This window comes from Talpa europaea, assembly GCF_964194135.1.
Source record: "Talpa europaea genome assembly, chromosome: 3".
NCBI classification, from domain to species: domain Eukaryota; kingdom Metazoa; phylum Chordata; class Mammalia; order Eulipotyphla; family Talpidae; genus Talpa; species Talpa europaea.
In genome coordinates this window covers 133,346,823-133,374,815 of record NC_140069.1, presented here as the reverse complement: position 1 = coordinate 133,374,815, position 27,993 = coordinate 133,346,823, and the positions used below count along the sequence as shown (strand labels likewise).

The 27,993-nt window shown below is 52.2% G+C and overlaps 2 protein-coding genes across 2 annotated transcripts in view; one reads left to right on the top strand and one right to left on the bottom strand.

Annotated features, from left to right (window-relative positions):
• Positions 1-27,993, bottom strand: part of SND1 (staphylococcal nuclease and tudor domain containing 1) — a gene marked incomplete at its 3' end in the record, with an annotated part of 403,529 nt that overhangs the window by 44,539 nt on the left and 330,997 nt on the right. The gene's annotated exons all lie outside the window — the stretch shown is intronic.
• LRRC4 (leucine rich repeat containing 4) lies at positions 12,670-14,820 on the top strand (the record flags this gene model as incomplete). The annotated part of the gene is made up of 1 exon (XM_084230831.1): positions 12,670-14,820. The coding sequence occupies one exon, from the start codon at positions 12,670-12,672 to the stop codon at positions 14,626-14,628; it is 1,959 nt and encodes a 652-aa protein (XP_084086957.1). The 3' UTR covers positions 14,629-14,820.

The window sequence follows — 27,993 nt, the reverse complement described above, 5'->3', positions numbered from 1 at the left end:
ACAAAGGTCTCGGCGAAGCAGGCAGGCTGCATTTGTCTACAAAGCCTGCCTGTCCCTTTGTGCATGGGGTCTGAATAAATCTGTGCTAGATGTCAGGCCGCAAAAGCTGCCTGACTGAAGTGAGCGGCGGAGAGGAACATACGAGCCATGAGTGCTGCTGCCCAAGTGTGGCGGTGGGTGCTGGCGACAGGCTGTGGGTCTGGGAGAAACCTCCCTCCAGCTGAATGGAAATATTTCACTGGGCTCTCATTTCCTCCAGTCATCCAGACAGGATAGCACCAAGAGTGTGGGTGAGTCACTCAGCAGGGAACCCCCTTTGCTCCTTTTGGGGAGATTGTACCCTGCTAGGTCCTGGCCCCAGACACAGCCTCTCTCAGGCACAAAGCCTTTCTAGAGGTTTCTTAAGTAAAAGACAGTATTTGCCTGGTGTCCTACTTAACGGAAAGGTGTTAGAAAATTTTGCAGTGTGTTGTATAGATGTATTATTTATGATGGACTACATATGGGTGAACCCTTTTTAAATTATTATTTTTGTTCAGAGAGTTGGACATCAGGCCTCTGATCAATATATTCAGAGGTTAGGGCAAAGGTGCAGCCTATATGAGATCCCAGCAGCTTTGAAATAGGAGGTATATAGAGTTGGTGTCACCCCTGAGATGAGACACACGATGGGACACAATCAGGCACTTCTCAGACTCTGAGAGAGGCAGTGTTGTGTGGAGCCATCCAGCACCTGCCTCCCCACCGCCCCCCCCCCAGTGCAACTGTCCACTAGGCTCACATATGAGGCTTTAGAAAATTCTTCAACACCTACTTAATTCTTTTCCTTCCTAGAAAACAGTATTTAATGAGAATGGTCTTGTTCACCTAAGTGAGTCAGTCAAGGTTATGTGTTTAGAAAACTCATTAATAACAAGTAACATTCTTAAAGAGACAGACTGAGGTAGAGATAGGAGCTGGCAGGAAGCCAGCTCCTTATAAGGCATTACCAGGGTGCTGGTTTGTCTCCACAGTGATGCTGCAGGCCACAGACAGGCCTGGCCTCCCAGAGAATTTTCCCTGCAGCTGCCAGAGGCACCAGGTCTTAGTTCTGTCCCTCCTCACAGGTGTGAGAGATGACTTTAATTGGTAAGGAAATCAAAGAGGCTGAGGCCAACACAGGGTGCTGCTGGGGAGGGGGGCAACAGAGGGAGTGAGAGGGGCCAGTCTGGCAGGGTGTTGGACACAGGCAACATCTTTCTCTGGGTTTCCACCAGAGAGAAGAATCAGAATGTCCTCAATTTATTGGTTGGTTGGGCTTTTCATACTCCTATCTCTCTTTTTCACTTACTGTCTCGCATGCACACACACGGCCCTGAAGAGATACTACAAAGTGGCATTTGGAGGCAAACTGCCAGAAGCCAGGCAGGAAGGGCAAAGCTAAAGTTGCGCCGTGTGCCTGGGATCCCAAGATGGTCTCCTCTTGGGGAGGGATCCCCAAGGGCCCAATGCCAGCTCCACAGCACCACCACGTTGGTTGCTGGGCCAGTTGCGGGGGAAGCGAGGGCCGCCACTGTCCAGCCAGGGACGGTGCACTCACACAAAGAATCCTTTCAGAGTTATTGGCTGGCAGGGCTTGTGCACTGAATACAAATCAAGTTGCCTCACCGGGCTGCCACATAGACTGGCCCCAGCCACCAAGAAAGTGACACAGAATTAAGGGCTCCTCCAGTGTTCACAGCAGGCGACCCCCGATTCCTACCTGGTAGCCCCACAAATTCAGAGCACCCCTCACTGGAAGCAGAACCATTTCAGTCTGGTGGACCTCACAGAAGTAGCATGAAGCAGAACAACAAGTTCCCGCGGGCATGCTGCTTCACATTTTTGGCTGTAGGGAGGCAAAAACTGAGAGATGAGGTTTCATGGCCATAGGGTTGTCTTTTGGGGTACTGGGGAGCAAGGTTTAAGGGAGCCATGTTACTCTTGTTGAAAAACAAAAAATTCTGCAGTCACTTCTGGCCAAATTCAAACCTGTGTTTGACAGAGACATTAAGTGAAAGAGAGTGAGTATGAATAGAACAAGCAACCAACTGGGGACTTCTAATTCTCTTTAAATCTAATAGAGGAGCTGAAGATCCTTTTTCCTTTATTTCGGGTTCATCTATCCCAAACTCTTCTGGCTACAAAGGGGATTTCCTCTGGAAGCATTTCCAACCTAGCTGTACCTAGAAACAGGGACATGGCCACGGCGCTAACTCCTGAAGAGGTGCCCATCGTCACGAGAAAGGAGCACACATCCAGGAACCTGGGTGCCAGCCAACCTGCCTGTCGGTTGTCTGATGACTCACGGGGAAGCCAGTGGCGTGAGCCATGGGTTGGCCTCCGGGTGTCCCCAGTGTTACACTGCCCCCATCTTGCTTCTAAGGATGAAGAGTCTGTCCTTTTGCTTAAGGGTGGGGTGCGATGGGGTGGTGACAGGAGCAACTAACAGACAAGATTCAAGCCAACATTCCCTTCCATGAAGAGTCCTCCAAGTCTCCCTCGGAACCTCCTTCCATGAGACAAATGAACCCACATTCCCACTCTGATAGTGGAGGGAGAACTGAGGCCCCACCAACTGGAACTAGGGAAACTCTAGCGACCACTGAAGCTGGCAGCATAAAATCAAAAACAATTAACAAGTTATGTGAGGCAGCTTGATGGGCGCAGATGGTGATCCACAAAGAAATCTAACAGAGCAAGAAGGCAGCGCCAATATGGCACCACACTACAAGCTCAGGGCTTAGGTGGCTTGGAGACCATGGAAGGGATGCATGGAGAAACTGCAGAAAAGGACACAACAGGTTTCGAGCCAGCAGAACAGATTAAAAACATGGGGAAAGTTCCAAGCTGAGTACACTTTTTAAATTCAGCCAGAAATTCCCTAGGGTAAATACACAGAGTATGTTCTCACCTTGTTCACACTTTCTAAACTGTAAGTTCTTCTCTGGAGCACTGAATTGCTCAAAAAGGGGCCCTAGACTATTCCTAGGAGAACAGTCCTAAGCCACATGACTAGCAAAAAGCCAAAATCCTGTGACACACCTGTGGTTTGAGGAAAAGGCTGTCACAATGGACATGAAGAAACATCCTTCTGGGCAAAAGGTAAAGAAGGCCAGCGACAAAGCTGCAGAAGGACGCAGGTGGCCTGGGCTCCCAGTTGGACTCAAGGCCCTGCTGGTTGCTTCATCTCCCCCTTCCCCTGTTTTAAATTAAGAGTTTGTTGATGGAGCTGTTTATTCTTTAGTCTTGCAAATTCGGGGGACTGACAGCTAATGGAGATGAGAACCTGGCAGAGAGGCTCTGGGCCCCTCTCACAGACCAGTCCGGTGCCCACCACTGTGCTGTAGCTCAGGCACTCAGTGGGATATTTATAGCCGCCTTTAAATTTACCCAGCTCTCCATAAAGCGAGGTAATGGGGCGCCCTTTACTGCTGCTGCTGGTGATTGTCCTAACATTCTTTAATTAGCAAAAAGCGTTGGCACAGCCACTTTCAAAGCATTTGATCTTACTGTCCTGGTGTTCCCTATTTCAGACTCCACAACCCCCATTCCCTTTGGAGAAAGTGCACTTTAGCAAATTTGAAAATGACAGGCATATGCGGGCATAAGCACAGATAAGCGTCTGTTTACCTATACGCTCGCTCTTCTGCTCACTCCTCACATAGCCACAACCGCCAAGACCTGTGAGCCTTTATGATGCCTCCATAAAACACTCCTGTGTCTGTCAGCAAGGGGCTGGCTTCTAAAAACTGAGGACTGCAGAAACCCTAAGGAGTCTCCTTAATTTTCCTAGTAATAAAAAACAAAATAAAGCTGGTAATGTTTTTATCTATCTTTTCAAAGATTTATAGAGTAGTGCAGGGCTACTGATCTACTTCATGTGGGTCAAAGAGTAGTCTCTTTCCTCTGAAGTAATTAATTCACCACTATGATCTAGGTATTGGGTGCCAGGTGGTAAGGACCTCTGCTTTCATGGGGGGTATACAAGGAGCACGTAGGCAAAGACATAAACAAGGTAACTTCAGACAATGGTAAATAAAATTAAAAAAAAAATGGGGTGATGTGACTGGCTGGTAGGTACTTTGGACATGGAAAATCTCTCTGAGATCGTCTCAAGGAGTCAACCACCTGAAGATGTGCGTGTGTGGGGGGGAACATTCCAGAGAAAAGAGACACAAAGGCCCTAATGGGAGAGTCTGCTTAGTGTTTTCTTTCTGAGAAGAAAGGTTGGACAATTGAAGTGTAAAGAACAAGGAGGAAGATATAAAACACCAGAGCAGAGGTGCAGGCAAGGGTGTGAAGATTTGGGGCCTCTGGCTCATGGGAAGCAGCTTATAGTTGTTATTTGAACTACGCAGGGTCACTTTAAGCAAATCAGTAACATAATCTGCTGTCGTAAAGATCACGCCTGTGGCTGTGGAGAACAGACTGTGGAGGGCCTGAGTGAAAGTCTTTTCCTCAAATTGGTAATTCCTCAGTTCTGAATAATGCTGCCTGGTTGTATAAGATGTTAGCCCAGGGCAAGTGGGGCCGAAGGGTACGTGGGAACCATTTCTGACCTGCTGTTAAGTCTAAACTGATCAACATTTTAAAAAATTTACTGTCACCAAACAGCAATGAAAAACACCTTCTATCCGGACTGAAGAAAGGTCTACAATAGAAGCAATCCCAAGAACAGATAAGTCCAGGGGGAATATATGGATTCTCTCAATAATTGCCTTTAGATAAAATATTTTCTTTCTATTCTTACTTTCATCTTAGAAAATAGTAGCTGTGACCACTATTACTGTTTGCTAGGATTGATTGTGATTTCTCTTACTTGCTTCTAGTTCAATAATACCACAAAGTAAGTACAGTTATTAATCCCACTTTCCACATGAGGAATCTGAGCCTTAAAGAAGTAACTTATATACACAGCATACAAGAGGCAGAGCCAGGATTTAATCCCAGGTTTGTCTAACTGCAGAAAGCTTTCATAACCCCCACTATGGTGTAATGCCCTCTCATGCTCTTATATTTTGGTAGGACTCAGTTTGGGGATGAATGTTTGGGCTTTCCCAACCAAAACATGAATAAATTTATATATATATATATATATATATATATATATATATATATATATAGTGCTTGTCTGTTAAAAGGTTAACTGCAGGCACTACCCCTGATTAAGAAATGCATTTAAGTTTGAGACTTGAAAAACCATTTACCCTCTGTCCCACATTTGTATCTGCTAGGGTTCTAAGCTTGGAGTATTCCTTATTATCCAATTAGTAGGAAGTACAACATTTCTGTGACTTAGGACCGTTGAATTAAATTTTGTAGCAATGACAAGAGGTACTTCTAATACTAGGGTGAGGTGCTTAAATGTTGCAAGATCTTTGGAGTAAAATCTAGAGGTCACATAAAGAAAGATCAAATTATCATGAAAGATGCAAAAAAGAAAAAACAGGAGGCAGATTTTTCTAGAGTTTGTCTTTTCAGCCTGCACCTGACCCATGTGGTGTTTCCTCAGAGCTGAGCTGACATCCTGTTCCCGGGGGACAGGCCAGTGGCTGTTGAGCTCATACTGGTCTCTCCACCTCATAGCACAGGCAGAGGGGGGGTCTACCAGTGGATGTCAAATGTACCCTTCTTGCCCCTCCCACTCAAGGGAGGAAGAGACTGGGGTGGTCTGTTTAGGATATGGGTGCCAGACACATCTGAGAGGAATCTGCACTGAGCTGAATAAGTCCCAGAAAGTCAGGGTGGGGAGTGGTCTAGCCTGACATTGGCAGGAACCCAACAATTTTTTTTGGGGGGGGGCTAGTTCTGGGTCTTAGAGTCAAGTTCCATGTCCCAGTCTCCAGATCTATGAATGTTACCCTCTTTGGAAAAAGGATTTTAGCTGATTTAATTAAATTATGGCTCCTTTGATGAGATTATCCAGCCACAAGTGTCCTTACAAGTCATAAAGAGGGAAACAGAAGAGGTGGCCACACCCCGGTAAAGGCTGGGATGAAGGATGCAGCCACCAGTCAAGGGATGCCGACAGCCACCACAACTGGATAAGGCAAAAGGCGAGATGCAGATTCTCCCCCAGGCCCCTGGGGAGGAGTGTGGCCTTGCCGGAGGTTGCACTGTGAGTCCCCAGAAGTGTGAGGGCATACATGTCTCATGCTTTCAAATAAGTGGTTATTTGTCATGATGGCCATCCAGAAATGAATGCAGTTACTTTCTAGTTTCAGTGATCCTAAGAAAGCTTCTTAAATTCATGTGCAGAAGGGGACATTGAATGGTACCACCTCACAAAGCTGGCTGGCATGAGGATTAAAGATGTGTAAGAACGCAATGCCGATCAATAAATGTTGCTATTCACATCATTATTGTTACTGTTATATGAAGATGATTAAAGAGAAGGCTAAACCATAGGGCCTGCAGTGGGGCAGAGGTAAACATCTCCAGTTGGGCTAGACCGCTCTGGTCTGTTTGTTCATCCTGGTGATTGTGGCTAGATCTGGCTCCAGGCTGACGATTCACAAAGAGAAGCCAGCAGAGCACTTGGAAGGTTTCTCCCCTCACTCAGGTCCCAGCCCACAAAGACATTAACAACCTCAGGGATCTAGCCTTAGGGGAGCAGAAAGGCTCTCCCATTCTATAGCTCTTTGCCTTTCTTATTAAGCATCTTATCTTTTCTTTGCTGAGGTTTTTGGAAATTGCTCTGGATGGGACCTGCAGGGAGAGTGCTTTTTTTGTCTGCTTCCTTCTGACTTCCTTAAAGAGCAGAGTTCTTAGGGAAAAGAACAGTAGATTCTGAGGGCACTCAGAAGAGTGAGTAATTCTAGAACAGCAGTATCACCTTGAATCATTGGGCTCAAGGAGTAACATTCATTCCCTTCATGACTGTGGGTAGTAATGGCCTGGCCACAGCCTCACTGCACGATCACAGGCAAGAAAATGAACCTTACTCATTTCTGCAATAGTGACTTTATCCACTAAACAGAAACTTCACAACTAGCTGACCCTGGAGGGGGTGCGCACGCACACAAGGTGTTTACTGCCCTGTGTTGGAGGTGACTATTTCCATACAGACCATTTCTTATACTGTTTTGTCACCACTGATTCACCAATCAACTGATGTCTTACCTTGTGGATGGTAATTTCCACACTATTTTTCTTATTCTTCACTCCTATCCCAAAGCCCTTTGTTTTCCTTTGCTCTTGTTCTGTTCTTGGTGTGAATGGCAGCACAGTATGAAAATAGAAAAAGGTGGGGTTCGGCAGCCCAGCAGCACTGGGAGCAGGAAGTATGTGATCTTCCTGCCACTGACGGACCTAACTTAAGGGCCCCCAAACCCAAAAGGAGGCAAGATAGTACCCTGCTCACTCTTGGTCAACCCTATGAGGCATTATGGACACCTAGTGGCTGCTCAGGATAATGCCTCAGGGAAGCAAGTCAGGGTGGGGAGTGGTCTACTAGCCTGACTTTGGCCGGAACCCAACAATTTTTTGGGGGGCCAGTTCTGGGTCTTAGAGTCAAGTTCCATGGGTGATGATTTCTTTCACGTCCTGTGAAGGGTCCAAAGGCGCTCAGAAGAGCAGACCAGCTCTCTTAAAACCCATCTTTATCCCAGTATAGTGGTAACACCTGTATGTAAAACTACAGAAGATTAGCATTTGGGAATGTATCCTCGAGTCCCAGGTTTAAATGGCCATTACCACACACTGCCATCTTGACTAAGGGGCTGAGCTCAGCAGGGACAGACTCTGCTATCATTTAGTCATGTGACTTTAGGTCTCTATGGCCTTCTGAACTTTATTAGTGACATTTGCAAAATGAGGGGTTAAGTCTAGATGATCTCTGAGGGCCCTTTTAGCTTGAACATTTTGTGATCTATGAGTCTTTTGAGTAGCTGAGAAAACACAGTCTGATCTGCTCTGCTCTGGCACTGTGGGTTTCTAGATTAAACTGAAGGAAGCATTCTCTTCTACTTTGTGGCTCATTTCCAGGACTTGGCTACGATCCCTAAGGATCAACCTTCTTCACAGAGCTACATATCTGAGACAGGGCGGGAATCATGGACTACAAGAGCTGGAAGGAACTTTCTAGTCCACTTCCTTAAGTTTGTAAGTGAAAAAAAAAAACAAGATTTGGAACAAACCAAGACTTGGAGCTGTTTGAAGATTTGTCACATGTGTAATCAGTGGCAGAAAGGGGATGAGAACTCAGTATCCGAATCTCCATGCAGATACCAAGCTGCTGACACAGGCCTTGCCCTGTCACTGGCTGCCTTCTCAGCTCTCGCTGGCTTTATCACAGCAGTCTCTCTGTGTGAAACTGCCACTGAAAACACTCTCAAGCCAGCGTTTCCTCCTTCTCTTCCTCTCAAAAGTTTAAGCCCTCCTCTTCTCTTTTTATTCCGCGGTGGCGCCACGCTAAAAGCAGTGAGGAAGCAGTGAGAGCCAGGGCCATGAGGAGTAACAGACCACGGCTAGAAGATGCTAGGGCTATGGGATTAGAGGCTCTGTGCCACTTTCAGTTCACAAAGATTGTGTGCTGTGACAGACCCAGCATCCTCAGTTCAGCTTGTAGCTTTTACAGTGCTCTCTCAGCCCCAGCTGGCCGAGTGAGGGCAAAGCAGCCCCATCCAGAGCACCATGGGCTCTCAGGGGCTTGGATATCCACCATCATGGGCGTCTGTCATAAATATTTACCGTAAGACAACCTCATTACTAAGTGCCGGCTTGATCCAAGGCAGCCCACCCTTCTACCCACCACACACTATGGGGGCAGCATCTTTCATTTGCTAGGCCTGGAGCTGAACAGATGGGGCCCAAGTTTGCCTAACTGGCAGGAAACCAGGCCAGGCACAGCCCCTCTTTTGCCTGGGGAAGGAAGGGCAACTGTACTCCAGAGTGCCAATCAGATCGGCCCAGGGCTGTGCTGCCACTCTACCTGTTCCATGCCAGCTGCAGGAAGGAGAGGAACTCTCATCAGCAAGTTTCTGATCCTCCTCCATAGGTCCTGGTCTATAAGCCAGTAGTATACAGCTAGGAGCTGAGAATGTGCCAATGGGGATTTAGACAGGAAAGCAAAAAAGCCTCTGAAGAGCCCAGATGGAACTAAACCCTAGTATCAGAGTTTGACACCTCCATTTCTGTCTTATTCTTTCTCTTGATTAGTCATTGTCAGTGAAAAAAGTTAAATAAAGGATCTATTTTCCCAGTCCCTCCCCTCCTACCCTTCATTCTATTTCTCTCTCCTATACCCTGCACTGAACTTTTTAATAGTCTCTCCCTCCCCCACTTACTCCATGCGGAGTAGACACATTAGATGTTTTTGTCACAGTGATGAAAACACTGGGCTCGGGTTTGAAGACTGGAGTGAAATGCTGGCTCGGTGGCTTTCTGGGTGTATAACCTTGAGCGTGTTATTTGCCTGCCTCCGCTCTGTACTTTCATGGATAAAATGGAGACAACTGTGGCAATCACTTCACTGGGTAAACAAAGATTAAACAACAACACACACACATATAAATAGGTAGATAGGCTCTATGCAGAGGCGCCATCAGTCTATTCTTAGCACAGTGGAGAGCACCTAGTAGAGAAACATCCCGGTAAGTAAGTGACTGCTGCGGTGAATGAAAGGAATCCTCATGGAAGGCGTCCTCATGGGCTGGGCCAAAACTCTGGGGAATCTCTCTCACGCCTGTGTTCCTAGACATCTGTGCTCTGCCAGGGTTCAAACCCCGGCTCCACCACTTCCGACGTGGCCCGAGGCAACACTGACTATGAATGTTATCATCTCTTGACTGCAGATGCAGTATAAAAAGGTCTTGGGAAATAAAGGGGAAGCCAGCCCACCTGTTTCTAGGACTGCCTGTTTCTAGGACTTCGAGAATTTCCTGGCACGTTTAAAGGAGGGTCAGGTTACTGGGCAGCAGAAATTCGGGGACATGGGTGTGGTTAGCATTCACCATGCTAAGAAACCGCGGATCTCCTCTTGCTGAGCAAAAGCCCACGTGCAGGTAACGAGGGTGGCTCTGTCAGGCGAGCTCGCCAGGGTGGGCGCGGGAGGGAGGGGAGCCCGGGGGCGCCCTAGAAGAGCAGGGGTACAAAAGTGATGCCACGTTCTTCCAGGCCAGCTCCCCTGGTTTCGCCACAGACGTCCCCACCCCACGAGGCAGAGAAAGGGGCAGGGAAAGACAGAGCCGGTGCTAGTCTCCTACGCCGGGCTGGTCAGATGCCCCGATCGAACCAGAAGCCGGGGTAGGAGCTGCGCAGCTCTTCTCCGGGAGTCCCAGCGCCGCGGCGGGTTCCGCACCCCGCCCCCCGCGGCTCCCGGCAGCGGGAGGGGACAGGCCAGCGCGGCCGCCCGCAGACGCGCGGCTGCGGCTCCGCGCCGTGAATGGACCGGGCGTGCCGCGGGTTCTGGGACTTCGCCCCGATCCCGCCCGCCGGCCGCGGTGCTGTCCCAGGTGGTCAGCCCCCAGCTCCCCGCGCTCGGGCTTTTTCCTTCCACGGCCGCCCCCGCAAACCCTCATTAAGAAAACCAGCATTTCCAGCCCCGGAGGGGAGGCCGCCGGCGAGGGCGGGGGCAGGGGCACAGCGTCTGGGCGCGGGGCCCAGGCTCTCGGGCTCCGGGTCGCGAGCCGCCCGGGCCACCCCCGCACCCCCGCCGCGCCGCGCCGAGCCGAACTCCGCGCGCGCTGCCCGGGCCGGGCGCCCCGTCAGCAGCCTGGGGGTGCGGGTGACGCGGTCGGGACGGGAGGCCGCCCCACCGCAGCACCCGCCGCGGGCCGCCGCGCCCCCCGAGCCCCCCGCGCCCGAGGGGCCGCGCGCCCGGGTGCGGCGCGGTGCGGGGCGGGCGGCCGGGCGGGGGCGGAGGCGGGGACCGGCCGGCGCGGTCTCTCCCGCCGCAGCCCCGCGCCCGCCCCAGCCTATCAGCGGCCGCCGGCGGCTCCCTCCGACCCGACCAAAATAGCTGCGGCCGCCCGCGACTCCGCGCGCCCCTCGCTTGACGCGCACCCCGGCTCCGCGCCCGCGGCCCGGCCCGCTCCGCCAGGCCGGAGGGGGCGGGGAGGAAGCGGCCTGGGGCGGGGGGGAGGGGGTGAGGAAGGAGGAAGGAAGGAGGAAGGAAGGGGGGCCGAGGGAGGAAGTGGGACGGAGGCGCGGCGCGCGGGGCGCGGGCGCGGGCCGGCGTTAACCCCTCGAGGGCAGGCGCGGAGGGGGAGCGCGGCTCGCACCGAGGAGCTCCGCATCACGCTAATCTGCGCCCAGAACAGTATGCGTCAGCAGTACATTCACGTTCTGACTGAAGGACAAAAGGATGAGAGAGCAGTCTGCGCGGCTGCCGCCTGCACCACCGCGAGCCCGGCGCGAGGAGGAGACGGTGCGCGCCGCGCGCAGGGGCCCCGCCGCAGCCGCCGCCGCTAGCCCGCGCGGACCATGTTCCCGGGCCCCGGCGCGCTGCCCGCCGCCGCGACCCCCGCCGCTCACGCCGCCGCCGCCCGCGGGCAGCGCCGCCGCTGAGGGCGCCGCGGGCCGGAGCCGCGAGCGCGCCCCCTGCGCCCCGCGCCGGAGCCCGCGGGGGGCCCGGGGCCCGGCCGCCGCCCGCCCCCCGCCCGCCCCCGGCCGCCCGGAAGGGGCCCGCGGAGCCGGCGCGACCCCGGGCGTCGCGGGCCGGGGGACCGGGTCCCGGCGCCGCCCCCACGCCGCCGCCCCTCGGGGGGCCGGCCGGATCCCAGCCGCCCGCGCCGGCCGCCGGCGCCCCGGGAAACTCTGCCCAGTTTTTGTCGTTTTCACCCCCGCGCGGAGCGGCGAGCGGCGAAGGGGGTGTGTGCCCGGGGGGGGCCGAGGCGCCGCCGACGCCGCCTCTTAACTCTCGCCGCCCCGCGGGCGCACGGCTGCGTCGCGGCCCCGGCCGGAGCGGCCGCCGCCAGGAGACGGGCAGCGCGGCCGGCGCGGCCTGGAGCCGGCGGCGCCCCCCACTCCCCGCCGGGTGGCGGCCGGGGCGCGGGCCGGGGGCCCCCGCCGGCGATGAAGCGGCTCCCCGCCCGGCTGCCGCCAGCCCGCGCCGGGGGCCAAGGACAAAGCCGCGAAGCGCCGGGGGCGCCGCTGCTCGGGCCGAGGGGGGGGCCTGCGCCCGCATAGCCCGCGGGCCTCGGCTCTCCCCGGCGCGCCTCAACTCCGCGGCTCCGCCGTCGCCGGCTCCGCATTTACTAGAAGCCATTTTGTCTCCCCCACCCCTCCCCTCCCCTCCCCCTGCCCTCCCCGCCCCCTCTACTTCCCCCCTTTTGTTAATTAAAACTAAGAAGTAAGAATGGGAACGAGGTGGCCAGCTCCCGCGGAGAACGCCTGAGGACACCACGCCAGCGCTCTCCTTCCTTCCGAGGTAGGTGACGGCGAAGAACTGGGTGGGGGTGGTCGCGAGGGGGGAGCCCGTCTCGGCTCGGCGAGGGCTGGCCTGGCGGGGGGCTGGGAGCCGGGGGGCCGCGCTGCAGTTTCGCTTGATCTTCCCCGGCCGATCCGCTCCGTCTCTCTAATCGCCCGCTCCCCACCTCCTTCTCCAGATGGAAAGAGGAGCTCCTAGCTCACTTAAGCCGGGGTAGGGCTGGTTCTCCTTTCCGAGCCAAAATCCCAGGCGATGGTGAATTATGAACGTGCCACACCATGAAGCTCTTGTGGCAGGTAACTGTGCACCACACCTGGAATGCCGTCCTGCTCCCCGTCGTCTACCTCACGGCGCAAGTGTGGATTCTGTGTGCAGCCATCACTGCTGCCGCCTCAGCCGGGCCCCAGAACTGCCCGTCGGTCTGCTCCTGCAGTAACCAGTTCAGCAAGGTGGTGTGCACCCGCCGGGGCCTCTCCGAGGTCCCTCAGGGCATTCCCTCCAACACCCGGTACCTCAACCTCATGGAAAACAACATCCAGATGATCCAGGCCGATACCTTCCGACACCTCCACCACCTGGAGGTCCTGCAGCTGGGCAGGAACTCCATCCGGCAGATCGAGGTGGGGGCCTTCAACGGCCTGGCCAGCCTCAACACCCTGGAGCTCTTCGACAACTGGCTGACAGTCATCCCCAGCGGGGCCTTTGAGTACCTGTCCAAGCTGCGGGAGCTCTGGCTTCGCAACAACCCCATAGAAAGCATCCCCTCCTATGCCTTCAACCGCGTGCCCTCCCTCATGCGCCTGGACTTGGGGGAGCTCAAGAAGCTGGAGTACATCTCTGAGGGAGCTTTTGAGGGACTGTTCAACCTCAAGTACCTGAACTTGGGCATGTGCAACATTAAAGATATGCCCAATCTCACCCCCCTGGTGGGCCTGGAGGAACTGGAGATGTCAGGGAACCACTTCCCTGAGATCAGACCCGGCTCTTTCCATGGCCTCAGCTCTCTGAAGAAGCTTTGGGTCATGAACTCACAGGTCAGCTTGATCGAGCGGAATGCTTTTGATGGGCTGGCCTCCCTCGTGGAGCTCAACCTGGCCCACAATAACCTCTCTTCGCTGCCCCATGACCTCTTCACCCCACTGAGGTACCTGGTGGAGTTGCACCTACACCACAATCCTTGGAACTGCGATTGTGACATTCTGTGGCTAGCCTGGTGGCTTCGGGAGTATATACCCACCAATTCCACCTGCTGTGGCCGCTGTCATGCTCCCCTGCACATGCGAGGCCGCTACCTGGTGGAGGTGGACCAGACCTCCTTCCAGTGCTCTGCCCCCTTCATTATGGATGCACCTCGGGACCTCAATATTTCCGAGGGTCGGATGGCAGAACTTAAGTGTCGGACTCCCCCTATGTCCTCTGTGAAGTGGTTGCTGCCCAATGGGACAGTGCTCAGCCACGCCTCCCGCCATCCTCGGATCTCGGTTCTCAACGACGGCACCTTGAACTTCTCCCATGTGCTGCCCTCGGACACGGGGGTGTACACGTGCATGGTGACCAACGTGGCAGGCAACTCCAACGCCTCGGCCTACCTCAACGTGAGCACGGCCGAGCTCAACACCTCCAACTACAGCTTCTTCACCACGGTCACAGTGGAGACCACGGAGATCTCGCCCGAGGACACAACACGCAAGTACAAGCCTGTCCCTACCACGTCCACTGGTTACCAGCCAGCGTACACCACCTCTACCACGGTGCTCATTCAGACCACCCGTGTGCCCAAGCAGGTGGCAGTACCCGCGACAGACACCAACGACAAGATGCAGACCAGCCTGGATGAAGTCATGAAGACCACCAAGATCATCATTGGCTGCTTTGTGGCAGTGACCCTGCTAGCTGCTGCCATGTTGATTGTCTTCTACAAACTTCGCAAGCGGCACCAGCAGAGGAGTACAGTCACAGCCGCCCGGACAGTTGAGATTATCCAGGTGGATGAAGACATCCCAGCGGCGGCCTCCGCAGCGGCAACAGCAGCTCCATCCGGTGTATCAGGTGAGGGGGCAGTAGTGCTGCCCACAATTCATGACCATATTAACTACAACACCTACAAACCAGCACATGGGGCCCACTGGACAGAAAACAGCCTGGGGAACTCTCTACACCCCACAGTCACCACTATCTCTGAACCTTATATAATACAGACCCATACCAAGGACAAGGTACAGGAAACTCAAATATGACGCCCCTCCCCCCAGAAACTTACAAAATGCAATAGAATGCACAAAAAAAAAAAAAAAAAAGACAGCAACTTTTGTACAGAGTGGGGAGAGACTTTTTCTTGTATATGCTTATATATTAAATCTATGGGCTGGTAAAAGAAACAGATTATATTAAAATTTAAAAACAAAAATCAAAACAAAACTATTTTCTAACTTGTAAGTTCTATTTAAAGGGGGAGGGGGGCACCTTGGGAATGTGGTGGGGTAGGAGCCACAAGTCAACTTGTTATGCTGCCAGAGGGGTTTCTGGTATAAGGTTGGAACTGCTGAGATACAACAAACTAGAACAGCAATTGTCCCTAACGAGGTAGGGTGCGGGTGGGGAGGGGCAGAGCGAGTCTGTTTTTTTTTTTTTTTTTTTTTAACAGATGCTTCATAGGCTACAGGAATACCCATTTCTAGACACCTTTCTTAAGCTGAGAGCTGTCTTTGCAGATTTATCTTATTTAACAAAAATACAAAAAAAAAAGCACCAAGAATTTGTACTGTGCTGAAATGTTGAGAGGCAATAATTATTTTTTTCTTCAGTGGCCACGGAGAAGGTAGCTCTATAAAGATGTGCTCTATAGGAAAACCACCAAAATTCAAATGACTCCTTAAAGGGGCTGCCTGTCCCCGTGCACGGGTTTCCTTGGTTTGTGCACTGGGACACGCGTGTGCCCCGCCTGACAGCGCTTCGGGAAGGAGCAGAGAAGGCAGGGGCTGGCGTAGCTCTCAGTCAAATGCTTTCACACTGCACCAGATTCCTGCAGTTGGGATTAACCCACTCTGTGCAGGGCATGTGTCTATTCAGGGTTTCCCGTGAGAAGGAGGTGCCCCTGAAGGGGGTGCGGCAGCAGAGGGGGTGGGAAGGGAGAGCAGCAGCAGAGAGAATGTGTTCGCAGGAGGCCATAAATTAGCATCGTGCCTCATCCACCTGTTGTTCCCGGCATCTGACACATGATTGTAGACAATGATGGCATTTTTTATGATTTTTTAAAAAAGGATTTGTTTGGTTTAAGGTGGAGAGGGAGGAGGAACTCAGAGTGGGGTGCTTGGGGGAGTGGAAGCTTTTCTCATGCTTGTGATTTGGTGACTATTCTAAATGCTGATTCATTAGGGATTATTACAGCTGATGTCAACTGGTTGTGGTGATGGGGTGGGGGCAGCACACGAGCAGAGAAGGAAGAGGGAGAGTCGAAAAGGGCACAGGCTCATTTAAAGTCATGGAGCCTTTCCCAACTAGGATGGTTCACAAAAAAAGATGTGAAATCCAGTTAAAACCAAAGTGCTACACATGCACACGCGAGCGAGTCTGCACGGAGTCCTGTTGGATGGAGCACAATGGGGGAAGGCTTCCCTCTCCCAGGCCCACCTCAGGTGGCGGTGGGAGAGAAGGGGGGGGGGTGTGCGGGTGGGAAAGGCAGAGATCTCTGTTATTCTGGTCCATTTAATGATGTAACCGTCTTTCATTTATTTTAGCTTTAAAAGGAAATAAAGGGTTCAGATTTGAAAGGGGGTGGGCTGGGAGGGGGGGAATGCCTACAAAAGAACACACTGATTGTAATGTGAGAAAAGTGTATTTTTGTATTTTAATAAATATTGTTCACTTTTTAATTCAAAGGGTTAAATTGAATAAGACCCGAAAATTATAGATTCTTAAAAGCATCGACCAAGTCATTTCTACCTAATAAAACGGGGGGGGGGGGGACTGGGAGGGAACCGGAGGAGAGGGGAGAGGTTAGGTGGGAGGGGAAGGCAAAATGGCAAATGACTTCTGAAGGATGGGGAAATGCTAACGCTGTCAACCACCTTTCCTTAGCTTAAATAAAAGCACCCCAATTCCCATGCACCTTTCACGAGCGAAGTGTGTTCGCCCCTGGCTTTACTGAGGGTAGAAGCAAATTTCCTGTGCCCTGGAAAAGCAGGGGAAATGGGTCAGCCTCAGCTCCTGGGACCTGGCCAGAAGTTAAATGCCACCTCAGCAGAAGCCACTGGTCAGGCAGCACCAGCTTTACCCAAGGACCCTGGGGACCTGGTTTTAAGAGGTCTGCAATAATGTGGTTTGGCTTAAATTTCCCGCAGGCAGTGTCGCTTCTGTTCTCTGGGTGCTAAATAGTCAAACATGTCTGGGTGGTGGTGGGTGTCTGTCTCCTGACGCTTACCGAGTAATGACGTCCAGGGCGGCTGCATGAACAGGGACCCTGCATCTCTTCAGCGCTAGTATTTATACTAATGCAGGGAATTGGGACTGAGTGGGTGTGAGCTTTCTGGCACTGAACAGGGAGAGAGGCAGGCAGCACTTTGCAGCAGTTGGCTAAGAAATAGCTAAGAAAGGGCCAATTCTTAATCCTCCTGGGGATATATACATCATTTCTTGGTATCAATGTTTATGGCATTGTGCATGCATGGCCATACACTTAGGAACTGCCGCTCACATTTCTAGGCTCTGAAGACATGTTCCCTCTGCCTGCCACTTAGCACCCTCCCCCCAGTAAAGAGAAAAAAAACCAAAAAACTGCAGCAGAGTAAAGGGTGGGACTTGGCGAGGCCAGTTGAAAAAGCAAGAAATGACTCCCTTTCCTAGTGCCTCAAGTCACAACTCAGGCTATCTAGAACAGCTTCCCTGGTACACAATCGGGGGCAATTGTGGGGGAAGTAGCTGCTCTGCTTGCGGGAGCCAATTTCCTAACACCCCTCCTTTTCTGACAGCTCTTGGGCCGTCAGGGAATTATGCAGTAGTTTTGGAATGACAGAGGGTATGTGTCTGAACAAAGGTCTAAGGAGAGAGGCAGGGAAATGGCCCTAAAACCTTCCTGGGGAAGCATCCAAAGAACAGTTTCTTTATATGGTCCTGGGGCCTGAGCATATTCAGGTCTTGGAATCTGAAGGGAGACGTGCTTTCCAGAAGAAACCTCAAGAGTTGGGGGAGACCGAGAAGAGGGCTCTTGGGTTTAAGTAGTTCCTTTGCCCCAAAGAGCCTGCACCTCAACTCGGGCACTGGTTCAGCTTTGGTGTAGCACCCCCCCCCCCCTTGGCCCTCACGTTGGGTATATCCTTCTTTGCAGCAGGCACCTGGGTGCTTTTCAGAGGAGTCCCCTGAGCACCGGAAGGGCAACCTTCAGTGCTGTGCTGGTGACTCATCCACAGGCCTGGCCAAGCTGTAGGGTGTACCTGAGAATGGAACATGGGCTGGTAGCTCTTCAGGGGGGTAGTTATAGCAACACGGTAGAGGGAAAGACTCTGCTGCTGATTGTATGGAGTTAGAGAATTTTCATTATAGAATTTTTTAGAGGCCATGAAAAATCATTTAGTCTAATCTTTTCACATTTTATGATCAAGGAAACTGAGCCCTAGAGAAATGAAAAGATATAACCAAGGTCACACTGCTAGTTAGCAGAAGAGATGGGACTGAAACCCAGGTCTCCTGCCTGCCAGGGCCAGTGTGCTTTCTCGCTCGGGCTCTTCCTGGCCGTCAAGAACCCATTTCTTTCCTGGCCAATGGGCAGTGAAAATGGGACCTGCCTACAGATCTTTCTGTGTTTTCTTCTGAAAGCTGCTGAACCTCCTTTAGAAACAGCTTTACTGCCCTCCAGAACCTCTCCAGTTTCTGACCACAGGGGCCCCTGAGCTGGCCCGAGCGAGGGCTGTGTGTGCTCACAAAGGAGCTGGAGTCTCCAGACCACAGAGCCTTCTGGTTCTTAAGCTCAAGGGCAGACAGAAACTGCAGGGTCCCACAGAGGAGAGGGCTGCTGGGAAAGGGCGAAGGAGGGGTGGCAGGGTGTTCACAGCCGAGAGGTGGCCTGGCCTCCTTCCAACCTCAGTGGCTTTGCAGAGTAGACGCATGACAGAGGCCTTAATGCACTTATATAGCAAGTGCTCCGTAGTGGCGTGGTTTCTGCTTACTTAGCTCAAGAGTGAGAGGATGGGGGCGGGATGGGAGTCCTAACGCCTCTCCTTCTACTGTAGCACCCCAGCCTTCACTCTAAGTGCGATGCTGCGGTTGTGGTGCTCCAGGGCTTTTTCTGGCTCTTCAGTGTAATGCTGCGTCCTGTTATCAAGGAAGGTAGAGTAGAAAGGCTAGCTCCTAAGGCCTAGAGACTTTAGCTTCATCATGGCTGTTTAACATGTATTGAGGCCAGCAACTTGCTGGGTGCTGGGTGGAAAGGTGTAGCCCAGAGTCTGAAAGACAATTTCTGTTGTTGGGGAAGTGGCCCAGAGGCCAGAGGCATTAATAGAAGAGAGCTCTGGCCTCATTCAGGGGAGACAGAGAGAGACTAGCAAAGGGCTACATGGGCCTTAGTCAGCCCAGGCTACTTCCTCAGGGGGCCAGAGCCCACAATTAAGGCTCTAACATTTTATGACAACAAAGCAGCAGGGGCTTAAAATTAGAGGAGGAAAAAGAGAGAGAGAACACTTATATCCAAACATATGTCTGATTTTATCTCCTCTGCTGGCACTCGGCACTCCACGCCATCGGCTAATGCAGGCACTGTTCACGCCATTTCTAAAGCCTGCCTCAGCGAAACTGCAAGGCAGTTTTGGCCCGAAGTACCTTTCCTGGTCTCCATCCATTCAGAAAGCACCCCTTTTCCCCAAGAGGGGAATAATGGTTTGGGCAGTGGATTAAGGTTGTTTTCATCTTTGCTTTAAATTAAAATGAAGTAAAGTGCTCCTTGGAGCAGGGATAAAGGCTTCAGGAACCAGAGGAGATAAGTATCTATATCTGCAAAGCAATACAGCATAATGCTGGCAAGCAGAGACTGTGGAGCCAGTCTTCCTGGTTTGAATCCCAGTTCCATCAATTACTAGCTATGTGTGACTTTTAACAAATACTCCATTTCTTCATCTGTAAAATGGACATAACATTAGCTAATGCTCATATCTACCTCACTACTTCCTCAGGTATGGTGAGCACTGAAATATGTCTTACAGACTGCCTATTCTGACGAATTACACAAGGGTATATACAGATCAACCAGCCAGCCCCATCACCATTTTTTTTTAAAAGATTTATTTATTTATACAAGAACCAGGGCATAGGCCAGATCAGATGCACGGGAGGGTGAGAGGATTTACCACAGACAGAGTGGGGAAACAGAACAGGCAGACTGATGAAATACACTGCTGAGGGGAGCAGCGGGCGAGACAGGAGAGGTCTGCCGAGCCAGGTGGGATTCTCGCCGGCCGGCCGGGATCGAACCCACACTGCAGAGGCAGTGCGGCGCTCAACTGTCTGCGCCACCAGGGAGGCCCCCCATCACCATTTGTATTCTTAATCTCATCGGGACCCAAAGAGAGAACACACCTTGTGAGCTAATCCAGAGAGGAAAGATGGCTCCCGGGAAGTCAGGGGCAGCAGGGCAGCACCATGTCTAAGCCCAAGCACTGTGGGAAAGACTGGTTGGTCACTCCTTCCCAGGAAAAAACTGCCCCTAACCCTGCTCTAGAGCTGGCCCAAGGCCCTTTCTGAATCCAGGAATAGATTACCTTTCCCTGCAGTGAGCCAGAGGAAGGGAAAGGCGGGGCTCCCGCTGGCCGTGGTGCATGAGCCTGGGGCTGGGACAAGGAACAGCCACCGAGGAAGCCCCAGTGTAGGAAGCTTCCTAGAATGTTCTCTGCCTAACTCTGTTTCTCTGTCAGGACACAATCAAACACATTTTGTGATGAAATCACCCTACCACAAGCCTCACTGAGGGGTGGGGGTGAGAAGGGCAGCGGCACCACGAGGAGAAGGCAGCAGAGAGGGGGCTGCTGGGGCTTGGAGAAAGAACATGGCAGACTTAAAAGCACCATCATGTGAGCAAGTGAGAGCAGACCGGAGTTGTGTGGCAGAGCCACAGGCTCGGGTCAGCAATGCAGTTAAAGCAGGAAGCCAGGGAGATTTCTCTGTCTTAGTCAGCAAGGGGCTGGCTGGACAGGGGAGGACCGTCTCTGTGAAATTCATGGCACGGAAGAGAGGAGAAGAAAAGTAGGGAGATCAACTTTCCAAGAGAAGCCAAGGAAGAATGCATTCTGGTTTCCTAATGAGAGGCTAGAATTAGATTTTAGGATGATGACAGGTTTTATCCTCTGGTCCATGTCAGCGCTGCTGTCAGTACTGGGCCAAACCACCCACTCACGGCAGTCCCGTGCCCTGTGCCGGAAGCTGTCCGCTGCTTGGGGCAAGCTGCCCACCCTGGGGTTATAATCTACCCCTGACCCTGCCGACCCACCCCAAACCAGTACCCTCACTTCTAAGGCATAGTCATGGGGGGAGAGAAGAGGGTGCAACTCACTGTTATCCACAAAGAGTATTATCCCAGAGGAGGGTGTTATATAAATCGTCTTTTCCCATACAAATAATGATGACTTGAGTTCAGTGCACATGGACCTGGGCGGTGAGTCGGAGATTAGGCCTAGGCCTGTGGGGGATGGTATCTTTGGGAGAGGCTCTCTTGTCAAAGGAAGTTAGCCTCCGAGCGGATGATGCTGTCTTCCATAGCTTCTCCCCTTAAGATTTTTGAACCTACGGGGGGAAGCGTTAAGAGCTGCTATAGTGCCAGGGGTAGGGACTAAGCAGTACTGAGCCTTTCGGGTCCACTCATTCTGGGCACTGGCGAGCAGCATTAGGGTGAGTGTTCAAGTTTAGATCAGTTACTAAGCACCAAAGGAAGAGTCCTTGACCCACTTGTTTTTTAACACCCACCCACCTTCGTAAACCCACACTAGTAAGAAGCGCCCGCCAATGGATTCTCATAGCAGGTTTTTCCTCTCCACAATCCCCATTCGAGTACAACTGTCTGTCATGGTAGGATCCAGGACATCCCTCAAGATCCTTTCAGTCTAGAAGGTTGATGGCTCTTTGTTCTGACAGTTCTCCTGCCTTTCCAAGGCAGGTCCTTAATCTGTAGTCTCTCGCAAGTTCCTTTAAGGTCCCAACCCTGGTTTCCCGAGTCTGTGCTGGTGCTGATTTAGTCACTAGATAAGTCACTCTACCTGCTCAATGAGTCAGCAAGGATGACTGAGAAGAGCTTTCACACACTGACTGTTCCCTCTGCAAAGTTTGGTTTCCTGGCCTCGGGCTACTTCTTCTCAGTCATCAAGACCCTGGCGCCTTCCCTTTACCTACCCACTCATCCAAGTTCATTAAGACCACACTGAGAACATCTCCCACTCAGACTCTATGCCGTAGGTGAACCGAATAGTTACAGGCAGCTCTCCACAGAGGCAGTTCCCTGGATCGTGCTGGGTTTGTAGGCATGCTCAGGGCATCCCTCCCCTCCCCAAGGGCCCAGCTCAGGCCTAGAAATGGAGCTGAGGCCTCAGAAACGATCCCCCTGTTCCTGCAGCCTACCAGCTGCAGTGGTCACAAGTTATACTCTGTTACCACTGCAAGAAGACTTAATTTCTGGACTTAAAAGAAGTCGGATAATACTTTATCCTATTAGTGTCTGCCTGTGTGAATTGACATTGGCTTCCTTCTGACATGACAGCATATTCTTCTAATTCATCTTTTTAAGGAGATGAGGCTGGAGGAAGATAGGAGGGCCAAGGAAGAGACTGCTATAGGAACCAGGAAAGGGAAGACAATTTTTTTAATTAGAACCGGGGAGAAGGAAATTGGAGGCACACGGGAAGACTGAGAGAGCCCAAGTATGTTCACAGCGCATTTTGTTTCTCACGTGGCGGGCGATTGCGACTACTGAGTGTGTTGTGTGTCAGGAAAGAAGTCCTGAAACCACAGAGCAATAGGAACACAAGATGCTGGAGGAATTGGACTATTCCCTGCTCTTCTTGTGGCAGCCCATGGTGCCTGCAGGGACGCGCCCCCTTTCCTTAACCCCTCTCCCAGAGTTCACATCTCTGATCACTGGCCTCATGTCAGCTGAGGGCACTTTCACATCGTGGGTGTGTTACCAAGGCTGGCCGACCTTGGGATGGCAGTGGACACGCAGCCCAGCAGGAGTTGAACTTCGGGAATGTGGAGACAGTGAAGGGGACTTCCAAATTAATGAAGACAATCTTGCTGGACCCCTCATTTTCTGATGAGGAAAATGAAGTCCAGCGAGTTGTGACTTAGCATCCCATAGTGATGCAAAGGCCAAAATCTCTGGTCCCTGGATTCTCAACCAGTACTACTGACTGCTAGCCAGGCCCCATGACTCCAGGGGGCCCCTGTGTAGAAGTGAGTGATTAGTGCCCCTTGGAGTTTGCAAGCTGGTGTGATCCCTGCCAGTTTGCTTCTAGGGAAGGAGGGAGAGAAGGGGAACGCCTTTCGCCCTAGTACTCAGCAAGCTTAACGCTGCTAACCCTGCCTGCCCCTTCACTGCAAAGGGGAAGAGCTGACAGGTAAAGAACACCTATCCCCTTGCAGGGAAGGCTTGCAGCGGCTAAATCATGCTAGAGGTCCATTCAAGGGCAAGAAGAACACTGCAGAAACAGAAGCTGGGGTCTTGCTTCTACCTCCCTTTGCTGCCTTGGGACTGTGTAAGCCAGGAGGTGCTCTCAGGGAAAGCTCAGCCAGCCAGGCCGACCCAGAGGCCTGTTCTAGAATAGGGGCCTAAAAAGCCAGTAAATGTCTCCTCTTCGCCCATCTCAGTAAATCCTGTCTTGGGAAACAGCATGGCTGGCTATAATTTCATCACCTGTACTTAACTAGAATCTGTCTCCTTCATGATGGTTTCATGCGAGGTCCCAATAGCAGCATTCTGAAAGAATGGCCGCTTTCAGCAGGATCTCGTTTAACCAAGTTAATTTAGCAAAAATTTGCCATCTTGGATCCAGTGGAGTTACCTCTCTTTTCAACGTCAAAGCTGGAAAGAGACGGGAGGTGGGGAATACAGAGAAATAAAGAGGAGGGCGGGGGCTTCAAGCAAATGAGTTTCCATCTATTAAGCCACGGTAATTTCTGCTGGCTCCCCTAGAGACCAGTCCCCTCCAATAATGGCCAGACTAATGATTCCCACTCCTGAGCAACAGCCTGTGTTCTGCTGGTGTTGAGACGAACTGTGCCAGAGAAATTCCCTTTCTCTCGGAGGTGCTGCTATCATTACGCAGGAGAGATTAGCCAGCCAGGAGGCTGTGCTCTCGGTGGGGAGAGAGGAAGATAACCAAAGAGATTGCTCTTTTCTAGCAGGCCTGCTACTGCTGACCTAGGACATAAGAGGCAGAGATAAGCTAGAGGGCAATGAAGAGATGAAAGGACCAACACTGGGCAGGAGGGAGGCAGGGGAAGTAAAAGCTTAGGTGCCTCCGAGGAGCTGAACTCAGGCAAGAGAAATGCTGGCTAGCGGGGCGGCAGGGGTTGGTCTTTGGGCTGTGGAGAGTGGATGTGGGTTAAGCTCAGGCACAGTGGCCAAAGAAAGCCTCATGAGCATTTGCAATGTGAAGCATGGCAGTAAGTTCCTTGGAAGCAAGAATAGGGAAATCAATTTCAGATCCTGAACTAGGGATCATTTCCAAGGCAGAATTATAGGGATATTGGGCTAACGCTGAAATTGGGGTATAGTTGTTACCGAGGCTGTGGTGTCAGCTGAGGGGTGGGGGTCTTCTCATTCTGCCCTCCCCCTTCTTAGATGCTGGAATAGGTGGGGAAAGCGAATACTGTGGTTCTAGTTATTACTGAAGATGCTGCCAATAGGTCTCTAGCAGGGGTGAGGGGTGGGGGGGAGTCCCCTTATTTTGTCCTCGATGGCTTCCCTGTGATGGAGATAGAATGGCTTCCAGAGGCTGCCTGGCCAGATGTGCCGGCAGGCAGCTTGGCCAGAGAGCCTGCAGTGCAGACAGATGCCCTGGGCCGTATTCAGGATGGTGCGACCCTTTATGGCACTGCGGCTCGGGCTCTGGGGCAGTGCCAGAGCGGCAGGGTAATGTTCCTCAGCCAAATTCATTTCCCCCAAACCTCTTCAAATATGTGGGCCATGGAGGGAGGCAAATTTAATTAAATTACTGTGTCTCGGGCTGCCCTTCCTGGGCAAGGGCTAAAAATGGGCTCCTGCTGACATGCAGCCCCATCTGTGTACACAGAGCATGCGTTTCTTTGAGCTTGGCCGTCAGCAGCTGGATGGTGTTGGCAGTGCCCAGTGCTGGCCCCGGTGAGCTGGCCCCTTTGCCGCAGCAAGGCAGAATCAACAATAATCCACCCCACATCCCTGACAGCTCTGATGACCTTTTCCTTTCTACTTAAAAGATGACTGAGTGGCACTCCCCTTCCAACATCAGCTCATTTCTCCTCAGATGCCTCCTGCTGACACCCAGGACTTTCCTGTAGGGCGGTAGGTACTCCGTGCTGAGCCGTGATTCAGAACTGCACATGGGCAGGGCTTGCTAAGCTTGGCAGGAGATGGGGGGGGGGTCTCCCTGGTGATTCCCTAGAGTGCTGCTTCAGTGGCCCCCCACTCTCGGCGACTCCGCTGGACAGAGAAGCATTTTCAGCTGCCAGCGCAAAGCAGCAAAGCTTTCTCTCCCCTTGCCCATGTGCTCGGCCCACAGTGGACACCGGCCTGCCCATCACACAGAGGCCAGGAAGGTCAGTAGCACCTAGAACCATTCAACGACCCTGAGCAAGCCTGGCTGTGCTGTGCCTGTCAACCGCACAAGGGCACTTCATTTTTGCTTTGGTTCAGACTTCATTACTCCAGTTTACAAAATAAACTGGAGGATAAAGAGTTTGCCACCATGGATGCTGCTGCCGGAGTGCTAAGAAAGGTTATAGCTCTGCTGGTGTGACATGGACGGAGGGGGAATCGAGTGTGGTGATGGTGGTGGTGGTGGGGGGGGGGACACACGCTTGGGGTCACCTGGTGGGTTTTTCAGTTCGGAGCTGAGATGCAGGAAGTCTGCAGGGAGAATAGGGCCCTCTCTCCTGTCTAAGACTTTCGTGAATGCGGCACATGGCGCCTGAGAGTGGCCTCATACTGAGACAGCGGAAAAATCTGGGTGACACATATTGCACTCATGCCGCCCTGTGGGGACAGGCATCCCGGCACCAGGCAGGCACCCAGGTAATATGAATGGTGCAGGCAGCTCTGGCAACCCTGTGTATTCCCTCTCAGGGCAGGTTCATAGGCAGTGCCATGGTGAGCACAGAGGGCAGAACCTCCTTATGCCAGTCCCCAAGTCTCTGAACTGCTCGTATGCAACCAGGGGTGTGGCAGGATGGGGAAGGCTGCAACGGCCCTCATCAGACATAGTGCCCAGCAGCTCCAAGGCCGTTCTCCTAGTGACTAGAGTGGAGGAGAGAGAGCAATGTATCTGCTGCAGAATTTTGCTGATTAAAAGTTTTGAATGTACATTTGATGATGACTTTCAGGGTTAAAACAAATACTGTCAGTTTAAGTCCCTGGGACTCACCCTCCAGATCCTGGACTGTGCCTGTGGGTCACTCTGGGTCCAGCAGTTCTTTGATTAGAATTTGTGGATTGAGAACAAAAGTAGGCAGGTTACTAAAATGTGGATCAGCAAGACAGTGGGTCCAGGCGAATATGGATGATTCCTATGGCTAAGCAACGGTTGTGGCAGGTACAGAAAGCAACACCAACGCTAGAGAGAAGCCCAGGGGGCAGGGTCATCAGAAAGATAGGACATTGGCCACATTGGTGAGAAATACAATGTGGCTTTAGCGAAATAAAGAAATTGCTAGGTACTTGACTATGGTAAAGGGTCTTTCTTTACTCACCAAATCAGACAGAAGACAGTGGTCCCCACACCCCTAGGCTGTAGGAAGCTATGACATCTGGCTGGAATAAAGTCCCTAATCCTACCCCATCCACCTGGGCTCACGGTCACGAACTCGCCAAATGACGGGCTTCCCACCACAGTCAGAGAAACAGGGACCTCGTCGGCAGCCTCTGTCTACTGTAATCAGTGTGCTATTGGTCTTTGGCTGCCAATATAGATATTTTTAGCATTATCAAGGATTAAAAATACCTTTATCCAGAAGACACCCCAGGTGTACACAGTGGATAATAAACCTCAATCCTAACATTTCCTTATAAAAAGGGTTGGCTTTGGAGATTATATTCCTCCCTGTTCAGGCAGCCAAGGACTGGGTCAGTTTTCTCTAGCAGGGGAAGAAACCTTGAGAGTGTATGTAACAGCTAAGTAAGCCTTGGGTGACTCTTTCCAATATCAGTAGCGGTGGCGAGTGGCATTCCCATAAGACTGGAATGAGCCAATGGATTCGCATGGTCTGGCCCGTCAGAAGTTACACAGGTGACTGTGGCCACAACCTTCCCTCTCGCTGCGGGCTGCTGTCAGGGTATGGCATGGGCTGGTTCAGCACACCCACACCCGCTAGATGTGCCTTGTCGGCAGCTTGGCCACGAGTGGGCCCAGGGAAAGGCAGGGTTAGGTCCTAGCGCTATTACAAGGTCACCCACATTTATTATCTGTCACTTCCCTGCTCTTGAAGAGGGACAAGGAGAATGGAAGTTAATGGATTACAATGGTGGGGAGAGAGCCTCCCCTTTCAGCACCTTGAACTAAGAAACTGAGGAGCAGTGCTGGCACAAGTTGCTGCGTGTTCAAGAGAGGGAAGCGGGGAAAGAAGGAAAGGTGATTTCTGACACCTGCCTCTGAGTCTCTCTCAGCTCCCAGCAAGACTTCGGGAGCTGAGTGCCTGGAACGAAGGCTATCTGCAGAAACAGACCGGCTCTGGTATAGGCTGGAAAGTGTCCTCCGCACCCTATGAACTTAGACCTTCCTTGCTTTACCCTTCTGCCCTATGTGGTTCAGATTTAAAAAATTATCACGTCACCTGGGTGAACACACTGGAGCTCTTAGTGAGAGATGAAGAGTGGGCTTCATCTTAGCCCCAGACTGACCTGCAGGCAAGGCCGGGACCCCCTGCATCTCTGGGAAAGCGGGCAGGGCCAGGATGGGAGTGGCAGACGTCGCTAGATAAGCTGGGGCCATCTGCACTACTGTGAATCAAGGTTGGCTCAGACAGAAGGCGCGAGGGAGGAGGTGCAGCTGCTGATGGCTCAGACAGCTTGGACCTGTCCAGGCAAACAAGCCGCTCAAGTGCAAGAACAGCCAGCCAAGTAGGCAGAGCACGAATAAGGACTTAAAGCCCGAAATATCTGACAAGATATAGAGAAAGGCTAGGACGCTGTCTGGGATTTCAACTGGTGTCTGGCCTCGCCTTGCCACTGTGAGCTGGTGGGATGGACGCAGAGAGGATTCCTTGAGCTAGAATGCTAAAAATTCTCCCTCAGCAAGTTACAGAGACAGCTCTGGATTGTTCCCCTTCACTACTGTCCTCCGAAACATCGAACCACTGTCCCTAGATACCTACCTCCTCTCCACTCACCTGTCCGAGGTTAGGAAGCTATAGGTGGGGTGTGTGTTGGGAGAAGGCGGCTG